Source organism: Oxyura jamaicensis, chromosome 3 (genome assembly GCF_011077185.1).
Source record: "Oxyura jamaicensis isolate SHBP4307 breed ruddy duck chromosome 3, BPBGC_Ojam_1.0, whole genome shotgun sequence".
NCBI classification, from domain to species: domain Eukaryota; kingdom Metazoa; phylum Chordata; class Aves; order Anseriformes; family Anatidae; genus Oxyura; species Oxyura jamaicensis.
The window spans coordinates 51,548,847-51,566,295 of record NC_048895.1 but is presented as its reverse complement, the minus strand read 5'-3'; the positions used below and the strand labels follow the sequence as shown (position 1 = coordinate 51,566,295).

Here is a 17,449-nt window from a genome sequence, read left to right as displayed (position 1 = left end):
TTACAACCGTTATAAGAATTGTAAAAAGTTTGACTTTTGATTCATCTTTAAACACAACGGGCATGGCTTACCTTAACTGATTACAAGTTGCTATTAAAACTGAAGATAGGTAGGATTTTCCATAGAACAAAACAGAAATTAGGAAGTTTAAGTTCTGGAAGTGGTTTCTACTACTCACAGGGAAAGCAAGAAATGTGCAGCGTTTGAGGTTACACTAACCTGCATTCGCATTGCTACTGCGAGAGAACAAACCGCGTTTTCAGCAGCATGACTGTTTTGCTGACCATAGCTGTGTTTCTCTGCAGAGAAAATTGCACAAACAAATCATGAGGCTTTTGCAAGTGGGAGCAAGTGCATTTGAAAGCTACCCCCAAACAAAGTAATTCTGAATGCTGACTTGAAAGGTAACACTGTCACTGCCAAAATAGGAGGCTTCTTTAATACTTGAACTGAAATCACAGAATCATCTAGGTTGGAAGAGACCTTCAAGATCCAACCAGTCCAACCTGTGACCTAAGTAACAAGTCCTCCACTAAACCATATCCCTAAGCTCTACATCAAAACGTCTTTTAAAGACCTCCAGGGATGGTGACTCAACCACTTCCCTGGGCAACCCATTCCAATGCCTAACAACCCCTTCAGTAGAGAAGTTTTTCCTAATATCCAACCTAAACCTCCCTCAATTCCAGGATCCAAATAATTGCTTGGGGGGGGGGAGGATGAAAAAAAGAAAAAGAAAAGCCTGACAGGCACAAGGATTTGAAAAGCTAAGCATATTTTTAACAAAACACCTAAGTGAGCATGGTAAAGACAGTCTTCTTTTTCACAGTCCCATGACAGTGAGAGAGAACAATGAAATGATCACAAAATACTACACAAGGTTATTACACAATGGGATTTGCAACTTGGAATCAGAATATGAAAAAAATCTTGAACAGCAGAAGTTGTCTTCGTGAATGTGCCATTAAAAGCAGATATTCTGAAGAGCCTGTACAATCTAGATTGATTCCAACTTTAGAGACAGGATTATTATATGATATGTTGCCACTAGAAACAATCATACATTAGCAACCCTAACTAAACATATTATTTTGACATTTCCTCATAATCCTCCTTTTGGCTTGTTCTTCTGCTGTTGCCTATGGGCTTTTATCTAGATGCAGTTTCCCCAGAACAAAATTCACATCCTTATCTCTGTGGGCATTGCAAGGCCCTCGTCCCATGGCAAAGGGCGTAGACGTAAACATAATAAAAAATAACTGCACAATGACAGCGTTAGTGTTTCTCTTAGAGGGGAGCTGGAGTGCAAACCCTGACCTAGCCAAGCTCTCTCTCTCTGCTCGCTCTGGCCGTTGCCATCACGAAACACCCTCGTCACCTCGCAGAGCCACCACTGCCAGCTGTAGGCCCCCCATGGTGGCAGCAGGGCTCCGGAGCTTCAGGCTGGGCCCAGTGCCACAGGCAGGAGCACGCGGAGGAGGCAGCGCAGCACCGGCCCCAGCACCAGCTCCAGAGCTCGTGCCCATCACCAGCAGAGCCAAAGGCACAATATATAAAACACAATATATGTATATACATATATCTCTTCTGGAAGCATTCAGTTTTCAACTTGAGCACAGGAGTTTTACTGGAAGCGCCCATCACAGTCATAAGCTGAGTATTGCTGCTTTGAGACCACGCTGGGACAGCTGCCAGAGAGAGAAATGAAGTAGGGAGAATGAAGTTTAAAATCCCCTTTCAGACAGCTGTGCTTTGCACAAACATTTCAACTTTTTATATTATTTGGCTTAATGTGATTTCTTTATCAGGGCAGAGCTAGCATGCTTGTAAATATATATTGGAATTAGATGTTCCCCTTCAATGAAGAGCTTGTCTCAGCCTGCCTACACTACACGCTCACCACACAGACAACTAACCAGGCTTTTACAGGGGTGAAGGTGAAGCCAGAGATAAATGTCATGCACCCATGAGGAACAGGACAATCACAAGATTGCAATGGTGCACTAGGGATGCATTTTTCCAGATGGGAGCTGGAACAGTGCTCTCTGTTTTGGATTTTGGTCAGAAAATCAGATGGACTGCAGACACTGTTCCCTCCTCTGCCCCATCCTGATGAAGGCCCACCTGCTTGTAGCACATGGGCATGCAGATGGTTGGATGGGTTTAGAATGGAGATAATGTGGTAAAACGGTCACATTCCCCACTTGCTTACTTACTTAAACCACATTGGCTTGAGCTTACAAATGATCCCAAAGGAGCTAGGCATCAAATCCCAAACAATTTTGGCATAATTCTGTTCAGAAATTCATTCTTCATTTCTGTACTTCTAAAGCATTTTGCTGCAAGAAGCTACCAGCACCCATTTGGATACCAAAATCATTAGTGCAGCAGAATAAGATGGTGCACTGCTAGCAATTTTAGAATTGCAATCATTTAAAAACCTTTGATCAGATTTAAAAAGAAAAAAACAAAAACATGGAGAAAGAATTCATCACCTGGAGCAAGCACTTTTAGCTCTACTTTCCTGGTGTACATCACTACAGCTGCCCAATATAACTACATCCTTGCAAATTTGGAGGGCTTTTAGAACTTGCTAGTGTGTTAGGCTACATATATATCTCATGTAGCAAACCAGCACCATGTCGCAACAATAAAAGTCACTTCACAGCCATCATTGCTTTTGGGCCTCATTTAGCTCCTGTGACTCCACAGATGTTAGGCTGGGTATTTCTAAAGCAAGAGAAAACATGGAAAAATTTCTGAGCGCCTCAACCAAATAGATTCTGCTATGCACTGAAAGTGAACAGTCAGTTATAAGACTTAGTGGTTTCTCCAAGATCATAACTATTCCAAAATATGCTTTTAATACATATCTTGCAATTCAACTAAGTGCATTCTTCCTGTCAGACAGACACCTGTGTTTCATGTACGTCTCTAGCAAGTCTTCAGGCCAACGTTTCTATAAGCTGCTAAAATGTGTTTCTGCTATTCTTTCGGAGTTTCTCCAAGTTTCTGACAATCTCAAAAGCATAAGCATGAAGACAGACAGACATTTGGTAGGTAAGTTTCTTTTTAAACTATCTTGTTAAAATCTCATGCTGCCTTTCGAAGAAATGCTATACATAGAGCAGCCCACTGCCACAACCTGAAAAATTCAAAGAAATCTATAGGCACATACCAGATCTTATGATTCCTGCCTTAAGAATTAATTTTGCTGTGGGACATGAACATCTTTCAAATGTTTTAATGTAGTTTTCCTAACAGCACATTTTCAGGAAAAGAAAACAACATTACTGGTGGTTCTATAGGGCAACTAAGGCTTGAAGATTCTTAAGTCTCAAGACACGTCAAGCAGATAAATTGCATAAATATGTCTGTGAAGGGAAGACCCAGACTCCCCTGCAACGGAAAGTGGAAACTGGGTATCAGGAAGTGGGGTTCCACCAGCAGCACACAGAGCTGGGGGAGTTCAGCCACCAGAGCTGCCCACTCAGGCTACAAGGGCTTACCCCAGCCTGCCTTCACAGACCCACACCTCCACCCCAAGTTGGACACCTCAGTGGCTCCTGATGAAAAAGATTAAAATGAGCAGGGGCCATTCCTTCTCATTCATGTATTCATAGGTGCTACTCTTATACCTCCATCCCCTCTTCTCTTCCCCTTTCCTTTTCTCCCCCATTCAAGGAGTGTGTCACACCAGTAGGCTGGGTACCTGCTGAAGAGACCTATGCTCCAAGCAGGTACTTAACAGACCTGCTCTGTAGATACTTAATTATATCCCACTGACCCTATGCAAAACAAGGGGCCACTAAAGACTCAAAGAGTCTCCTAATCACTGCACTAGTGTATGGTGATCTCCGTCAACCCTTCTTTGGTTTAAGAAAACATGAATTATTTTTGGACAAGTTGTGCAGCATTAGCAAAGGATGAGGCTTAGTAGCCCCCCCTCAGATTCCCATTAGGATCAGAGCACTGTTCTGGGAGGCAGAAGAGGAAGAAGTCCAAACACCTTCAGACACGTGAGTGCATTTAACCCAGATCTCCCACATCCACAGTGTGTGTTCAGTTCAAAAGGATATCAAAAAGGACAACAAAAATAATCTCTTGGAGAGGCCATACTTTGCATGGGAACAACAGCCTCTTTTATACAAGTCTGATCTTACATTAACTACACTGATAGTGTCTGATTAATTTGCCCTTAGGAAACGTACCTAGTTTAAGGTCAAATTTATACATGTATTACTAAGAAAATTTAAAATATCTAGAGATACTCACAGTAGTTGAAGGAATTTTATAAGAAATGTTATTCTAGCAGTGGAATGCAGTGACTTCTGAGAAGCTTTCATAATATCAGCATTTTTCAGCATTTCTCAACTAAGAAATTAATGAACCTATACCCCCCCTCCAACCACTAAGCTAACTTACCTAAAAAGGGGTGGGTGGAGAGGAATCCAAACTCATTTTCTAGGAGTAACAGCTGCAGAGGACATTTTGCCTGTTCCGAGCTACATGATTTCTCCACTTTTCCCTACACCACACTCCGCAGCATTTTACAAATAATATTCTTAGCCTATTGCCTTTTCTCCATGCTCCAGATGAGGCCATAGAAATCACAAGATAACACGCTGTACAAACCAGGACTGAAATAACAGCTCATATGATGACTCCTCTGAATGAATCCACAGGATCATTGCTTATTTAACAATTTTGATATGAAGAATCTATTCTAGTATTTCCTCCCTCACCTGGCATGTCTCCACCTCCCCCCGATTTATATACCAGAGATGCATTCACTCATCCCCTGTACATAAACACCTACTGTTAAAGGCTCCCTCCCAGAGACACAGCTTTTAATCACACTGTGTGGTCACTGACATGTCACACGCTTACTTCAACGATTTGTCATACATCACTTTCAAGAACAATTCACTTTTAATGCCTCTTACCTGACAGCAAGTCACGAGAACAGTTGATGATGGTGGTTCCAGGCTTTATCCAGCTCACAGGAACATCGTCAGGTTTCGTACTGCCAACTACCACCACGTCTGCATGATGAAGCTATGAACAGCCCAAAACCCACCCAACAAAACAAGCATTTAACATTAGAAGTACATTCATGAACTTATATTCAGACCTTTTTAGCAACAGCAACTTTTGAGCAAAGTACTTGCAGACAAATGAAAAAAACACAAATTGATGGCTGGATTCTTACCACACATTAAATTTATGAACAACAGCATTTTAAAAAGAAAGAAACAAACAAAAAGCAAAACAAGGTAAACTGAAAATGGGTAAGTGATGGTTAGAGTCAGCACCAATAATATTTAATTGGGATTATATATTTTCAACAAAGAAGTCCCATCATTGTCCACAGTGCTGCTGTCCAACAAAGTAACTTGGAAAGACTTGAGAAAAAAAAGGATTGAAAGACAGTAAGTAGGTAACTATAAAGAGTATAGTCAGTTTATCTGAAAGTAGAAAACCAGGTCAGCTCATGGGAATACAAGATGACCTGATCTGAAAACATCAATGACTTTGAAGAACACCAATTAAAGCATTTTTTCCCTTCTCAGTTCATGCTTACTAATCAGTGCCTCTGATTTAGTTCGACCTTTCAGATGTTAGACCAAAAATGCTTACTAAAAAATTCTTATAATCAGAGAGATAAGTGTCTTCCTTTCCTCCCTATTCTGAAACAGGGCCCTGTAACAACTATTGGAATCAACATGAGATAAGGGACAGCACCAGAGACAGATGCATAAAGAACCACTCCAACAGGAAATATGGGCACAGCACTGCCTCAAGCAGGACCATAAAAATGGTTTCAGAGAGACAGTGATTTTGGATTTTTTGGGGAACATTTAAATAAATGTCAAGTGTCACACTCTCGTCAAGCCTCTCCATGAGTTGATTTGTGACTGACAAATGTTCCAGCTTCTTTTTTGGCCAGAAGTGGTCTGACGCAACCCTGCCCAGCACTCCTGCCAAGAAAGAACAGCTACAAATTCTATCAGGATAGCAGTTTTTTGGCACAGCTGAACATCCAGGAGGGGAGAAGAGCGTAACTGTGGCAGAAAAGGCAGAAAGCTAGAAAAGCTCCAGCTTCTCCTGAGAGGACACACGGATGGCCTAACCCTCCTCAGAGATCCACATGTGGAAACACAGCCAAAAGTGTGGGAGAAGGTTTACTTGCTTCACAGATGACTAATGCTACAAGCTGATTCGGGCTTCAACCAGGAGTCCTGTGACACCCCTACAATTGCCTGCAAATGTACAGTCTCTACAGCCATTCAGTCTCACCCAAATTACCTGCGCTCCTGCAAATATCATCTTACATGCCACTCCTAGGAGGTCACACAAGTAATATAGCTTGACTAGCATCAACTCAAATTATACTGTGGAATCTGCAAGCAAATTTGAATAAAAAGACACTGCAATGACTTACATAGCAAGCGTATTATGCTCTTGTGTACCAAGAGTACAAAAGCAAATCTATCTCCCCTGCAAAAGAAGACAGCCTCTGCCATAACAGCCAGTGCCACCAACACTGAGAAAAACAGTGATTGCAGTGATTATTCCCAGTTACTGAAATCCAGTCTTTTTGAAAAATAATTAAAAAAATATTATAGAAGTTAAAATTTATACACTGAAGGAATGTCATCTCATGCAAAGCCTCTGAGACAGGACTATGAGCTTTATACACTGCTTTCCATCATGAAGCTATGAACCAGTTGAGAGCTGTATGCAGTAAGTGATAATTTTGACAAATGCTCAGCCAACATACTTACGACAGAATTGATTCAATTTAACTATAATGCCAAAAGACAATTGACCAAATATTCATTTCTATGACTACCAATCATAATGTTCAAAAATGTTCTTTAACAGCTGAACACAATCATTTTTTTAGCCAATGTTAGCACTGGTTCAGATGGCTAATGTCAGACATATCCATAAATGTGTCAAAAAAACAGACAAACCTTTGATCTCATTGCCCTGCCCCACCTCCTCCATTCAAAGAAAAATTATCACATGCCACAGAATAGTTGTCCTACAGGCTGGAGATGTACTGAGCACAAAGTCTTTCCCCCATGATTTCCTTTTCCTTATTTCAAAAAGGAAGTAAATGTAAAGAAGGAAAAAAAAAAAAAGTGGAGATACATTTTTAACTCTCTTGCTATGAGCAAGTATTTTTACGTGCAAATATTTATAAAGTTACTGGACAGTCAATGAAGTACATAAAACAAACACTTGATGGAACTTTTTCCTCCCTTGGTGATTAAAAATATATATATATATATCCAGAAACTTGTTTAACTGGGATAGTGAGTCCACTGGAAGCAAAACAGTTGCTTACAGAATCGTGAGTGTCTTTGGAACAGATTCATGTGATCTCCCTGTGAGGGCATTTCGGTCTCCGTTGCAAGAAGTCGTGCTCCTGCCCCTGCCCCACCTTTTTATTTTTCCTTTTGCCATAACCTACTTTTTTGACTGCTCATAAATCACAAAGGCAAGCAGCAAGCCCTGGGAGGCATGTGCAGGCCCTATCTCCTAAATCAGAAATAAATCACAGACATTAGAGATGGAAAAGACCTATGAAATCATCACATTCAACCTCCCTCGCAAGTGTACCGCACGGTCCCCAGACAGAGGATGCATCTGATAGGAACCAGATGCTACAGGCAAACGTCGCCAGAAGGCTGAGGAGCTATTGACAGGCGTTAGCGTGTGGCCAAGGGGTGACCCATCAGGCGGTGCTCGCTGATGGAAGCGCTGCGTCCCACCACACAGCCCAGCAGAAGGAGCAACGGCCTCGCGTGAAACCATCTGCAGCGTGCTAGGTAATGGGTTGAAGACAAAGTTAGCCAATACTCAAGTAGCGTCCTGCCTTCTCACCAGTAAATATTTTTTCAGTTGGGAAGAGCTGTGCCAATAAATAATCTGAAACCTTACCTCATAACAAAATACGGTTCTCCCCACCAGGATTTAAGTAGAAGCAGATTAAGAAGAACCACCCATTCCCAAGACAGAACATCAAATGTTAAAACAACAATGCAGACACTCAAGCCAAGTAGTTAATGATAATGGTAGAGAAATTGTATATTCCAGATAATTGAAAACCTATTTTGACATCAAGCCTGCATAAACATTTTGTTTCCCCCTATTTAAGCTGAGTGGTCCAAGAGCCACTTTTAATCACATGACCAAGGAAAAAAAAAATCATTAACATTTGAAAAATAAAAGCCCTCAGTTTCTTGGGTCTGAAGTTAGACCAGCTAAAATTTAGAGGGGATGAAGAATAGGAAACTGATTCAAAGTTTTTTTCCCTTTTGACCTCTGCTCATGAAAAAACTCATTCTACGCATCAGTGTACAGATCAATTTCCAGATCAATCACTGCTAATTACCTTCTGAAATCTTAAGCTTTACTGTGTAAACCATTAGCTTCTGTTTTTTTTTTTTTTTTTTTTTTCCACCAAAACATGCTCTCCTCATGTGGTTTCCTCCAGCTCTACCTCTACCTTGGGAAATTCAAGTGATGGACTGTAAACCACTTGCCGCCTACCAGGGCAACTGCTGTTACCACCTTCTTGCCCAGACACCTGCAGCCCTTTCCCTACCATGCCCACGCACTCAGTGCTGCCACGCAATAGGTGGGGTGCTCCTAAAACTCACCACCCTTCCTGGGCGCTCGGTCACACCATACTTCCAGACACGGGAGAGGGAGCCAGGCTGTGCCCCAGCCAGGGGCTATGCAGTTCCCAGGTGCAGAGGTTAGCCCCTACAAAAGCTACATCAAACAATATCAGTTCTGTGACGATTAAAAACCCCAAAGGATTTTTTGCTCTTATTTTTACATACTTTAAGGCTATGCCAACTCAAAAAACTTTTTTTTGTTTTGTTTATTAACATATGTAATTGCAATGGTCCTATGAAGTGATCCACTTTTCTTTACTCACTTCTCTCAGCCTTGCTCATAATGCCAACGCGTAGTCTCTTCCTGACAGAGAAAGATAACTGGACTTGAAAGTAGGTGGGGCTCACACAGGAATAAAAGGCTGCCAACCCACACATTTCTCAGCTGTCACAACCAACCCCAACAGATACCCTACAGCTACAACAGGAGGTATTGACTGGGAATGTAGTGCCACCCATCCCCTCCTTCCCCCCATCAGCCCCACTTGCCTATGCTGGCTACCTCTACTGCAAGCTCAAGCCTCTCGCCGTGCAGCATGCTTTAGCACACTGGTCTAGCTCACAGGCTGGGAGATGAAATTCAAATCACAAGGAACAGATGATATGCACAAAGTTATGAAACAGAAATACCCACTGCCTACAGCATCAGCATTAGAAACTCCATGCAGCCTCCCCCTCCTCTCCTGTTATAGGATCTTTACAACTTTTCTCACTTGCTGTCATGTCACTCATCTCTAGCAACATGAAATGCATTTTTCTGCCAGTAGCAAAGCTCTTTGTCTTACCAAGACCCTGATAACAGAACATCAAATGACTAAAATTTCAAATACACTGATCCTTAAGTGGTGGCTCTAAGATAAAGTAGACTGTGGCCAACAGAGGTTTTTACTGAACCTGAGGAAACCCCCGTCCATCCATTCCAGCTGAAACACTGTCCTATTTCTCAACCAGTCTTTTATAGACAAATTTTTAATTTCTAATTATACCTCAATAGCCTAGTTTTCAGTTATTTTACAAAAAATGTAGGATAGTAACTCTTAAAATATGCATAATGTGGTTCACAAACTTGCTTGTAAGATAGCATATTGAAATTATGATTGAATTTAGATGACTGAATTGAAATCTACCAGAGTACTAATTATTAGCCAAGCTTTGGCAAGAAAATTACTAAATTGAACCCAGTTGAACAACTCAGGTTATCTCCTTTCAAACTAGAAAGATAATCATTTATTATGTTATAATTAGGGTAAGTGTACCATTCCCATTGTTCCCTGGTAATACTGAATTGACTTTTGGTTGTCACTTGAAGATGGATCTTCCAAATGAGAAGTTCCCCAAAATTCTTCAGTATCTCTGCACTGATTGCGTTTTGAAGAGTTACCTTCACAAAGCTGAGCAGACGGATAACATCTTACCTATTTCCACCAAAACGCTCAAGTCTTTATCCTTTACTTCATACTTTATTTTACATCCAATAAATCAATGCAAAAAGAACAGCATTTCTGCACAGCAGCTATACACAGCTGTGCCAGAACCTTCTTAAATATTTTTTTCTTTTGTGATTTTATTTGAAAACCCATGAATCTCAAGATTGTTAGAGGAGATAGCTCAGCTGTGCTATGATTATTTTTAATAGATAAAAATCAACTCAACCCAAAATGGAAGAAGAGGAAATATAATCTGTTCACCTTAAAAAAAAATAAATAGGAGCGGGAGGGAAAAGAACGTGCAAAGTGTATCAATTATTATGCAGGTGAAAGCAAGAAAATTAAGATGTCCCATTATTTAATTCCCTTTTCCTGACATGAGATAGAAAAGATCTCATAACTATCAAGTCAGATGCTAGATGGTGTTATGCTGTTTGCTGGCAGAGCTACCTCTACACTATTAAACTTTTCCTAAGGTTGTCTAAAACATACCTGCAACTTCTGCAGAAATGTTTTTAAAATGATAAAGTGCATGAGTGAAGCAGTAACAAGTCCACTGTGATACAAAACCAAATCTAAAAAAACATGACAAGATTAGCACTACCTGTCTCATTTAAATCAATATAATCGCTAAAGAAAACGATGTTATGCTACCTTTTAAGAAAAAGAAGAAATCAGCAAAGATAACACCTGCTTCAAAAATGCATTACATCATTAGGTTTGGGATTTGTGATTCAGTGCAAATGGGCCTGGCCAACAGACTAAGACAGAAAAGTTACACCTAGCCCTGAGCTCCATTTTTCTTCTCCTGGTATGTACTCCAAAATAAATGCATCTCAGTGAAAAGTTCCTACTCTTCACCAGTTCATTTCTCACTCTGTAAGTGAAGTTATTGTGCTACCATACATCATACTTATGAACAGCACGCAGAATGCTATTGTAGAAGCATCGCTTTCAGAGGAAGGAGCAAAAGTGCATAACCATGCCTGAAGTTAGTGCTTTCTGCAGGAAAAAAAAAAGTTTTTTCCAAGTCCTGCAAAAAACTCTACTTTAACTAACACATTAGCTTACTTGAAATTCAAATAAAAAAATAAAAAAATAAATCAAGGCTTGTGAGCCTTTACACTGTTTTTGCTTAACCAGCAAGAGAAAAATTCTCATCCTGTTATAATCATGTTATCTAATGGTGGTGTACTGCAAATGCAGGCTGCCACAAGACAGCAGTGCCTAGCTGCCACATAAGAAATTTGTGCTTGGTTTCTCATTCTTGGGCTTCTGGGAACACAATTCAGGACAATCTCCATGCACATGTTCCATTTTACCTATGAGCTACAGTTAACTACAACAGCACTGCATCCAGTGAGGTTGATCAGTGCTCAGGGTTACTGGTGATACTGCTGCAGAGGCTTACAAAAGAGGAAAAGGAAGGCAAGTCTCCCCAGACAGCTGCTGCTGGGTCCTCCAGACAAAGCAGAAACTCCTTTATTGCCAGAAGTTAAAATGAACCTTGAAAGGCTGATGTGCAAAGCCTCCAGCTTCCTCCTGCTTCAGCCTCATACTCTGCTTCCCATCAGTGAGAGGTAGGCTATGGGGAATGCCAAAAAGCAAGGCTGGATGATGGGAAAGCATCTGGATGGGAGGAAACAGATCTTTCTCCAGCAGACAGCACTGCACAGCAGCTCTGGCCTGCTCCAAGTCTTTTGCCATGACCCAGCAGAAATACCTCTGGGTACCCCATTACCTTTCCCACCCAGCCCCAAGCAGCCCTCAAACCCAAACAGCAAGAAATTATTACAGCAGAAGACATTGCCACATGAAGTTCAGAGTGCTTCCACCTCCGACAGGAGTATGTGTTTCCTAAGCCTTGTCAGTCACTCAAAGCACAGAAATGAGACAAGCCTAACAAAAACATCAGCAGCTGTGAAAACATGGGTTTGCCAAAGGACTTTTGAACTGCCACAGCTGCTTACGGGTGTTTCCTCCTCCTATCCTTGAGCTCAGACCCGAGGGGTAGGACACCATCAGGTTGAGTTAGCTGCCACCATGCGGTGTGTGCTGTGCAATGCGAGGCAGCAGCCAGCCTGTGCTGCGCTGCAGGCTGAACGGGGACGCTCTCTGTACAGACACGGGGGGACAACGCACCCCCAGCTGTATTATTCTGGGGAACTTGGGATTAAGGAACAAAATGGGAAGTTTGGCAGGAAGTCGTATCAATTTAAGAATTGTTGATAAAAACTCTGCAAAAAGCAACCGGGGAAAATGAAGTACGTGAAATCCTTTGAATGAAAAACCCTGAATTTCTCCAGATCCCCTTACAGTTCTCTTCAAAGCCAAAGAGAAGCTCCCGATCCCCTTGGTCCCCAAAGAAGTGGCATTTTCAAATCTTTAAGACATAATGCAAGCGACATGGTGCCACTGGCGGCATCCTGGCCAGGGACCATCACCTCCCCGGGGAGCAGTGCATGGATGCTGGAGGAGAGCTCTCACCTTGTTCTGTAGCTCACGGGACTTCCACTGGCAGCTGGCGGTGGTGGCTCCCCTCCTCTGCAGCAGGCAGTGCAAGGATGCCCCCAGGGCCCCATCGGCGCCCACCAGCAGCACCATCTTCCCATCTGCAGGACAGACACGAGGCGTTGAGCTGCCCACAGCTGTGAGGGCACTAGCACCAAGCCCCACATGCAGCATTCAAGTGAACACCCCCAGCCAGCCAGCAAAGCACATCCCCACTAGGCAGCTCCGTGCTCCTCCTCAACCACAGCAACCACGTCACTGAAGGCAACTTTCTTGGAGCCCACAGAGCAACACGAACCACTGATTTTAAGTTGTTTCTTTGGGACTCTCCAGTTCCAGTTAGCAAACATTGCTCTTCTGGTTTGCTGGTATTTTATTTTCACAAATCCTTCCATTCATATTTGTTACTAAGTCCACTTGACCACATGTTTACAGTTCTGTTATACAAATCCTTGTCTCAACAACGCTGAATCACCCTGAGAGAGACTATTTCTGATCCCCTGCCTTGAACTAACATCGTCTTTGCAAGCTGCAAGGCCACCTGTTTATATCTGCCATTTCAATGTTAGCACTTATAAAATACAACCCCCTCAAAAAATTCACTCAGCAATTTGCTGATGGCAGGAAATCTTTGCCTTATTTCCCCAAACTAGAGCTGAGACCTATTTATGCAAATATTACATTAGATCTCACTGAGGTTCTTTTCACTAGCAGGAGACCAAGATATTACAGGTGGGGAATACCAAACAAATCAGAAAACAAAACTGATGAGATTATATTTGTCTCAATCAGGGCTAAAACTGATTTTAGTTATATTTGAATTAATGCTGTAATTCGGATTGAATGACTTACCTAAATCTTCAAGAAGCTCCATCACTGCACAGGCAGTGGGAGAAACCAAGCAGTCAGAGGCATCTCCACGTACCAAGCGTCCCAGGTTTACATCAGATAATCTGCAGTTGAAAAATATTGCAATTAAAAAAAAAAAGATCTTGTGCAATGTAAATCCTCAGTAAAGCTTGTAACATGAATAATAGCTAATCCCAAGATCAAACACATCTCGTAAAAGTAAATCCTTCAATTGCATCATCCCACATGCCCGTTAGACAGACACTGAGCCTCAAGAGGGACCAGAAAAGGGGCCTGAGAGTTGGAACAAGTAACACGAGTGCAGCACACACAGGCAGCTCTCTGCTCTGTAGTGGTTAGATGTGGCATGTAGGGCCAAAACTCCAAAGTGACTCCTGTGACAAGACCAGCCCTGCCAGAGGAAAGCTGAGCCAGAGATAATGCATCCTTATGGGATGACACTGGCCTGCTCAGGAGATGGGAGGTGTTTCTGCACTGTTCTGTGTTCTCTACAATAGTATTCTCAGCATTTACTTTCTCTGTCAACCTCCGCTACTCCAGACAATGGAAACTCAATTAATTTTCAAGGCTTTCAGATTTTTCTGACATGATATGAAAGGAGGAGGAAGGGCGAGGAGGGGGCAGAGATGTGTAGCATTCTTCAGGCAAAAACAAGAAGGCTGCAAGAACAAAATGGTGACCCAGACCTTTCAGTCTCTCTCTAGACAGCTCTGCAATTCAATTGAAGACTGATTAGAAAGTTGTGCTAATGGGTCCAAGCTGTTAAAGCCGGCTGTCCCACCAGGAGAGAGTGCTGTGAGGAGGTTAAAACCTTTTCTGCAAGTTTTCCCTCAGTCTCTCTTGCAGACATATTGGGGTTTGTGTTCAGGACTGTGCAACTATCATTTCTATTACTGAAGTACTGAAATTCTAAGTAATATCTGTACACAAGAACAGTGTTTTCTGATTTCTTTGAAAAGATCATGTCTTGAATAGAAAAATTAAAAAGGTGATGATCAAAGTGACTTCAGCAAAAGATTTCTGATAGATATACTAGGATCTTTTATCACCACTCAATAGCACAGCTGGACACTTTGACTGAGGAATCCATTAGTGAAATGCAGTGGGCAAAACTGATTTTGAGAGACATCAGCCTTGTGTCTGCTAATATTATTTCTCAGTGGTTCACTTACCCATCCACATCCTTCTCAGGTTTCACAGCATTTAATACCTTGCTGCTATATGAGCTTTCTGGGAGGTCAAGGGCAAGGCCCTGCACATTAGGATCTTCATTAAGCCTCAAGATTTCATTGACAATCTGGGAAGTTAATAAAAAGCATTAAGGATCAGAAAAACAGACAAAAGAAGAATCTAACTACAAGGAGATACAACCTATTTTTTAATAACTTGCTTACGGCCACCTTTGCTTCCCCCACATATTACTGCAACCTTTAAATGAAAAAACAGCAATAACCTGCTTCCTCTGTTTTACATTTGCATGGCTTACCAAATTAAGCCACCCCGACTCCATTGTAAACATTGTGCAAAGCCCACACATATTACATGACATTAAGCTGCCAACAGCATTTTGTCTTTTGCCATTCCAAATCTCAGCAACAGCTCGACACTGGAGTGGCTTTCACTTTCACAGGGTGCTTTCAGGCATAAATAAGACTGCTTGGTTAAAATATAGTTCAAAAGAAAACCAGTTCATAGCCCAACCCAGAGCAGAGGTGAAAAGCAGTCACATTAAACGAACAATTACATGAGCAGTAGGGCAAAGAGACATTTCATTTTTATTAAAACACCATACACTGTTACTGCTTTTCCTTCTCAAAACACCCTGATCCTAAGAGCTGACATTCATCTTATGAAGAATTATTATTTTTACAAGGTACTGCATAAATGTTTATGAATTTCAAGTATTGAACCAGATGCAAGTTCAAACATTTTATTGTTGGTCACATTCAGCATCCACGTCTGCATTAACTGCCCTTGTCTGCTTCCTATCTAAAGCACAATACTGATCCCTAGTGATACGTGCTGTTCTGCAGTGGCCATGAAGAATATCAGGCAAAAAAATGAGCAGAAATTTTCTCTTGTGAGAAACATCATATAAGCACATCTTTCCATTATTCAAATAAAATTAGCGTGTGATCACCACAAAGCTGTATAATTTAACTGCATTAATATCCAACAGAAAATGAAAAGTTTTAAATTAAAGATTTTTTTCTTTAACTAACGCCACACCTTCCTAAAACACTTTGCACGTGAACTGTTCAGTCTAATTGTGAATGATACTGTCCAAACATTTGATATGCAATCAACATAACATGGGGGGATTTGGTAGGGGTTAGACCATCTGTGACACTGAACCACAAAAGCATGCTGTGCTCCTGTTAATGAAGCTTGTACCTGCATATCACCCATATACAGATGTCCCTGTAGTTTGCTGACTTCTGAGATAGACAGACAGAGGCATATGTATTGCCTCTGAGCAATACAGGCACTTGCAGAAGCAAGTGTCTATGTCACTTGACAGCAATAAGGCTGGCAGATGCTCCAAGAGAAAAGATAAGCGTATACATCACACAGTGGATGTAAAAACATCCACGTTTCCTTTAACAACCCTGATATGCTACCAAATGTTGGGGGCCTACATAGTAACCAAAAGCAACGTTCATACAAGGCCTGAATATAAGATCTTGGAACAGATTCCTGACTGCTCCCTGGGAAAATATCATAATATATTTTTTCCATTATCACTGCATTTACAGTGCTTACAACTCATGCAGGGTAAGCGATCTTGCATTAGCCTGCCTGTACTTTACACAGGTAGCTGTGGCAGAACAAGAAGTGTATGCTATTGAAATGACCCCTACCTCCCCCAGCCAGAAGAAGCTAGCTAACCTGGACTTGAATGGATGGAAAAAAAAACAACATCATCTGCGAGAAGACAGGCAAGGTAAGCAAACTGTTAGCAACTTCGTTAAAAATAGCTTACCTCAAATAACAAAAATACCTTGTTTTTTTCCTTACACACAGCTCAGTGACTTCCTAAGATATTGCTCCAACATAACATCAGCTACTGCTCCATACCCACTAAATTTCACCTATTTCTTACTGTGTTACTCAGCAGGTAAAACACATTTACTAACAGCAAAATGCATTTGATCTTCATTTCAAAAGCCCAGCTTTCTTAGCTAGCTTGATCCACTTAGCATCATCCACAAAACTGGAGTCCTGAAATTAGTCAACATAAGGAATATATAGCAAATACAAAGCTGTAAGTTCCTCTCAATACACGTGGAAGCCACTTTTGACATTGTAGTGCAAGACAGTAACATTTTAAAAACAAAGTGTACCAAATAGTAAAGAATGCACCAAATCAACAAGTATGAATTATCATTTCATTGAATTGATTTTCATGAATTATGCATTATCAGATCTCCCAAGCATGAGGAGACTAGCTGAGAACAGTGGCATCTTGTACTACAAATCCCTTCGCTGTTTTCACTATCTGATGCCTCAGGACTGTGTATAATAATATGGTTTGCTATAGGTAAAACGCACTTGATATTAGTGCTGTGCCTCCAAGCTAATGCTTTAACAAGGTAAGAAGGTAGCCCTCTAGTGATTTGGGGTCGATGAATTTTTTGATATGTACTTCAAGCACTACAAGATCAATAAAAAGGCAAAATAATTCAATCCCCTGCCCCCATCCCAAAGCAATTAATCTCTAACTTCCCTGAGTAAAACCTGGGCAAGAATCAAGAGCTCCATAAATAGATTTAAGATCACAAGAGCAGCTGTGGGAGATAGGATATCAAATGGGAGCCCTAGTCCAGAGCTTCCACCAACACAAGAGACACCCGGTCTTTGCCTGCTATGACGGGACATTGCAGTGAAATACCAGACAAGGAAACAAAACATGACTGCTGATTCTGCCTCAGGCTTCCGGGGACA

General features: G+C 41.5%; 1 protein-coding gene across 6 annotated transcripts in view; it reads right to left on the bottom strand.

Annotated features, from left to right (window-relative positions):
* MTHFD1L (methylenetetrahydrofolate dehydrogenase (NADP+ dependent) 1 like) overlaps positions 1-17,449 on the bottom strand; it is a 147,615-nt gene that overhangs the window by 125,376 nt on the left and 4,790 nt on the right. For 5 of the 6 annotated variants that reach the window (XR_004749252.1, XM_035321071.1, XM_035321072.1 and 2 more), the window contains 5 exons: positions 14,677-14,801; positions 13,487-13,587; positions 12,611-12,735; positions 4,947-5,058; positions 220-299 (listed from right to left, as the gene is read on the bottom strand). Coding sequence is in view for 5 of the 6 variants with exons in the window: in XM_035321071.1 (XP_035176962.1) it covers positions 220-299; positions 4,947-5,058; positions 12,611-12,735; positions 13,487-13,587; positions 14,677-14,801 (543 nt within the window). In the remaining variant the exon portion in view is untranslated. Of the gene's footprint in view, positions 1-219; positions 300-4,946; positions 5,059-12,610; positions 12,736-13,486; positions 13,588-14,676; positions 14,802-15,898; positions 15,949-17,449 lie in introns of those variants that run through there. The other variant, XM_035321074.1, reaches the window with a different exon arrangement.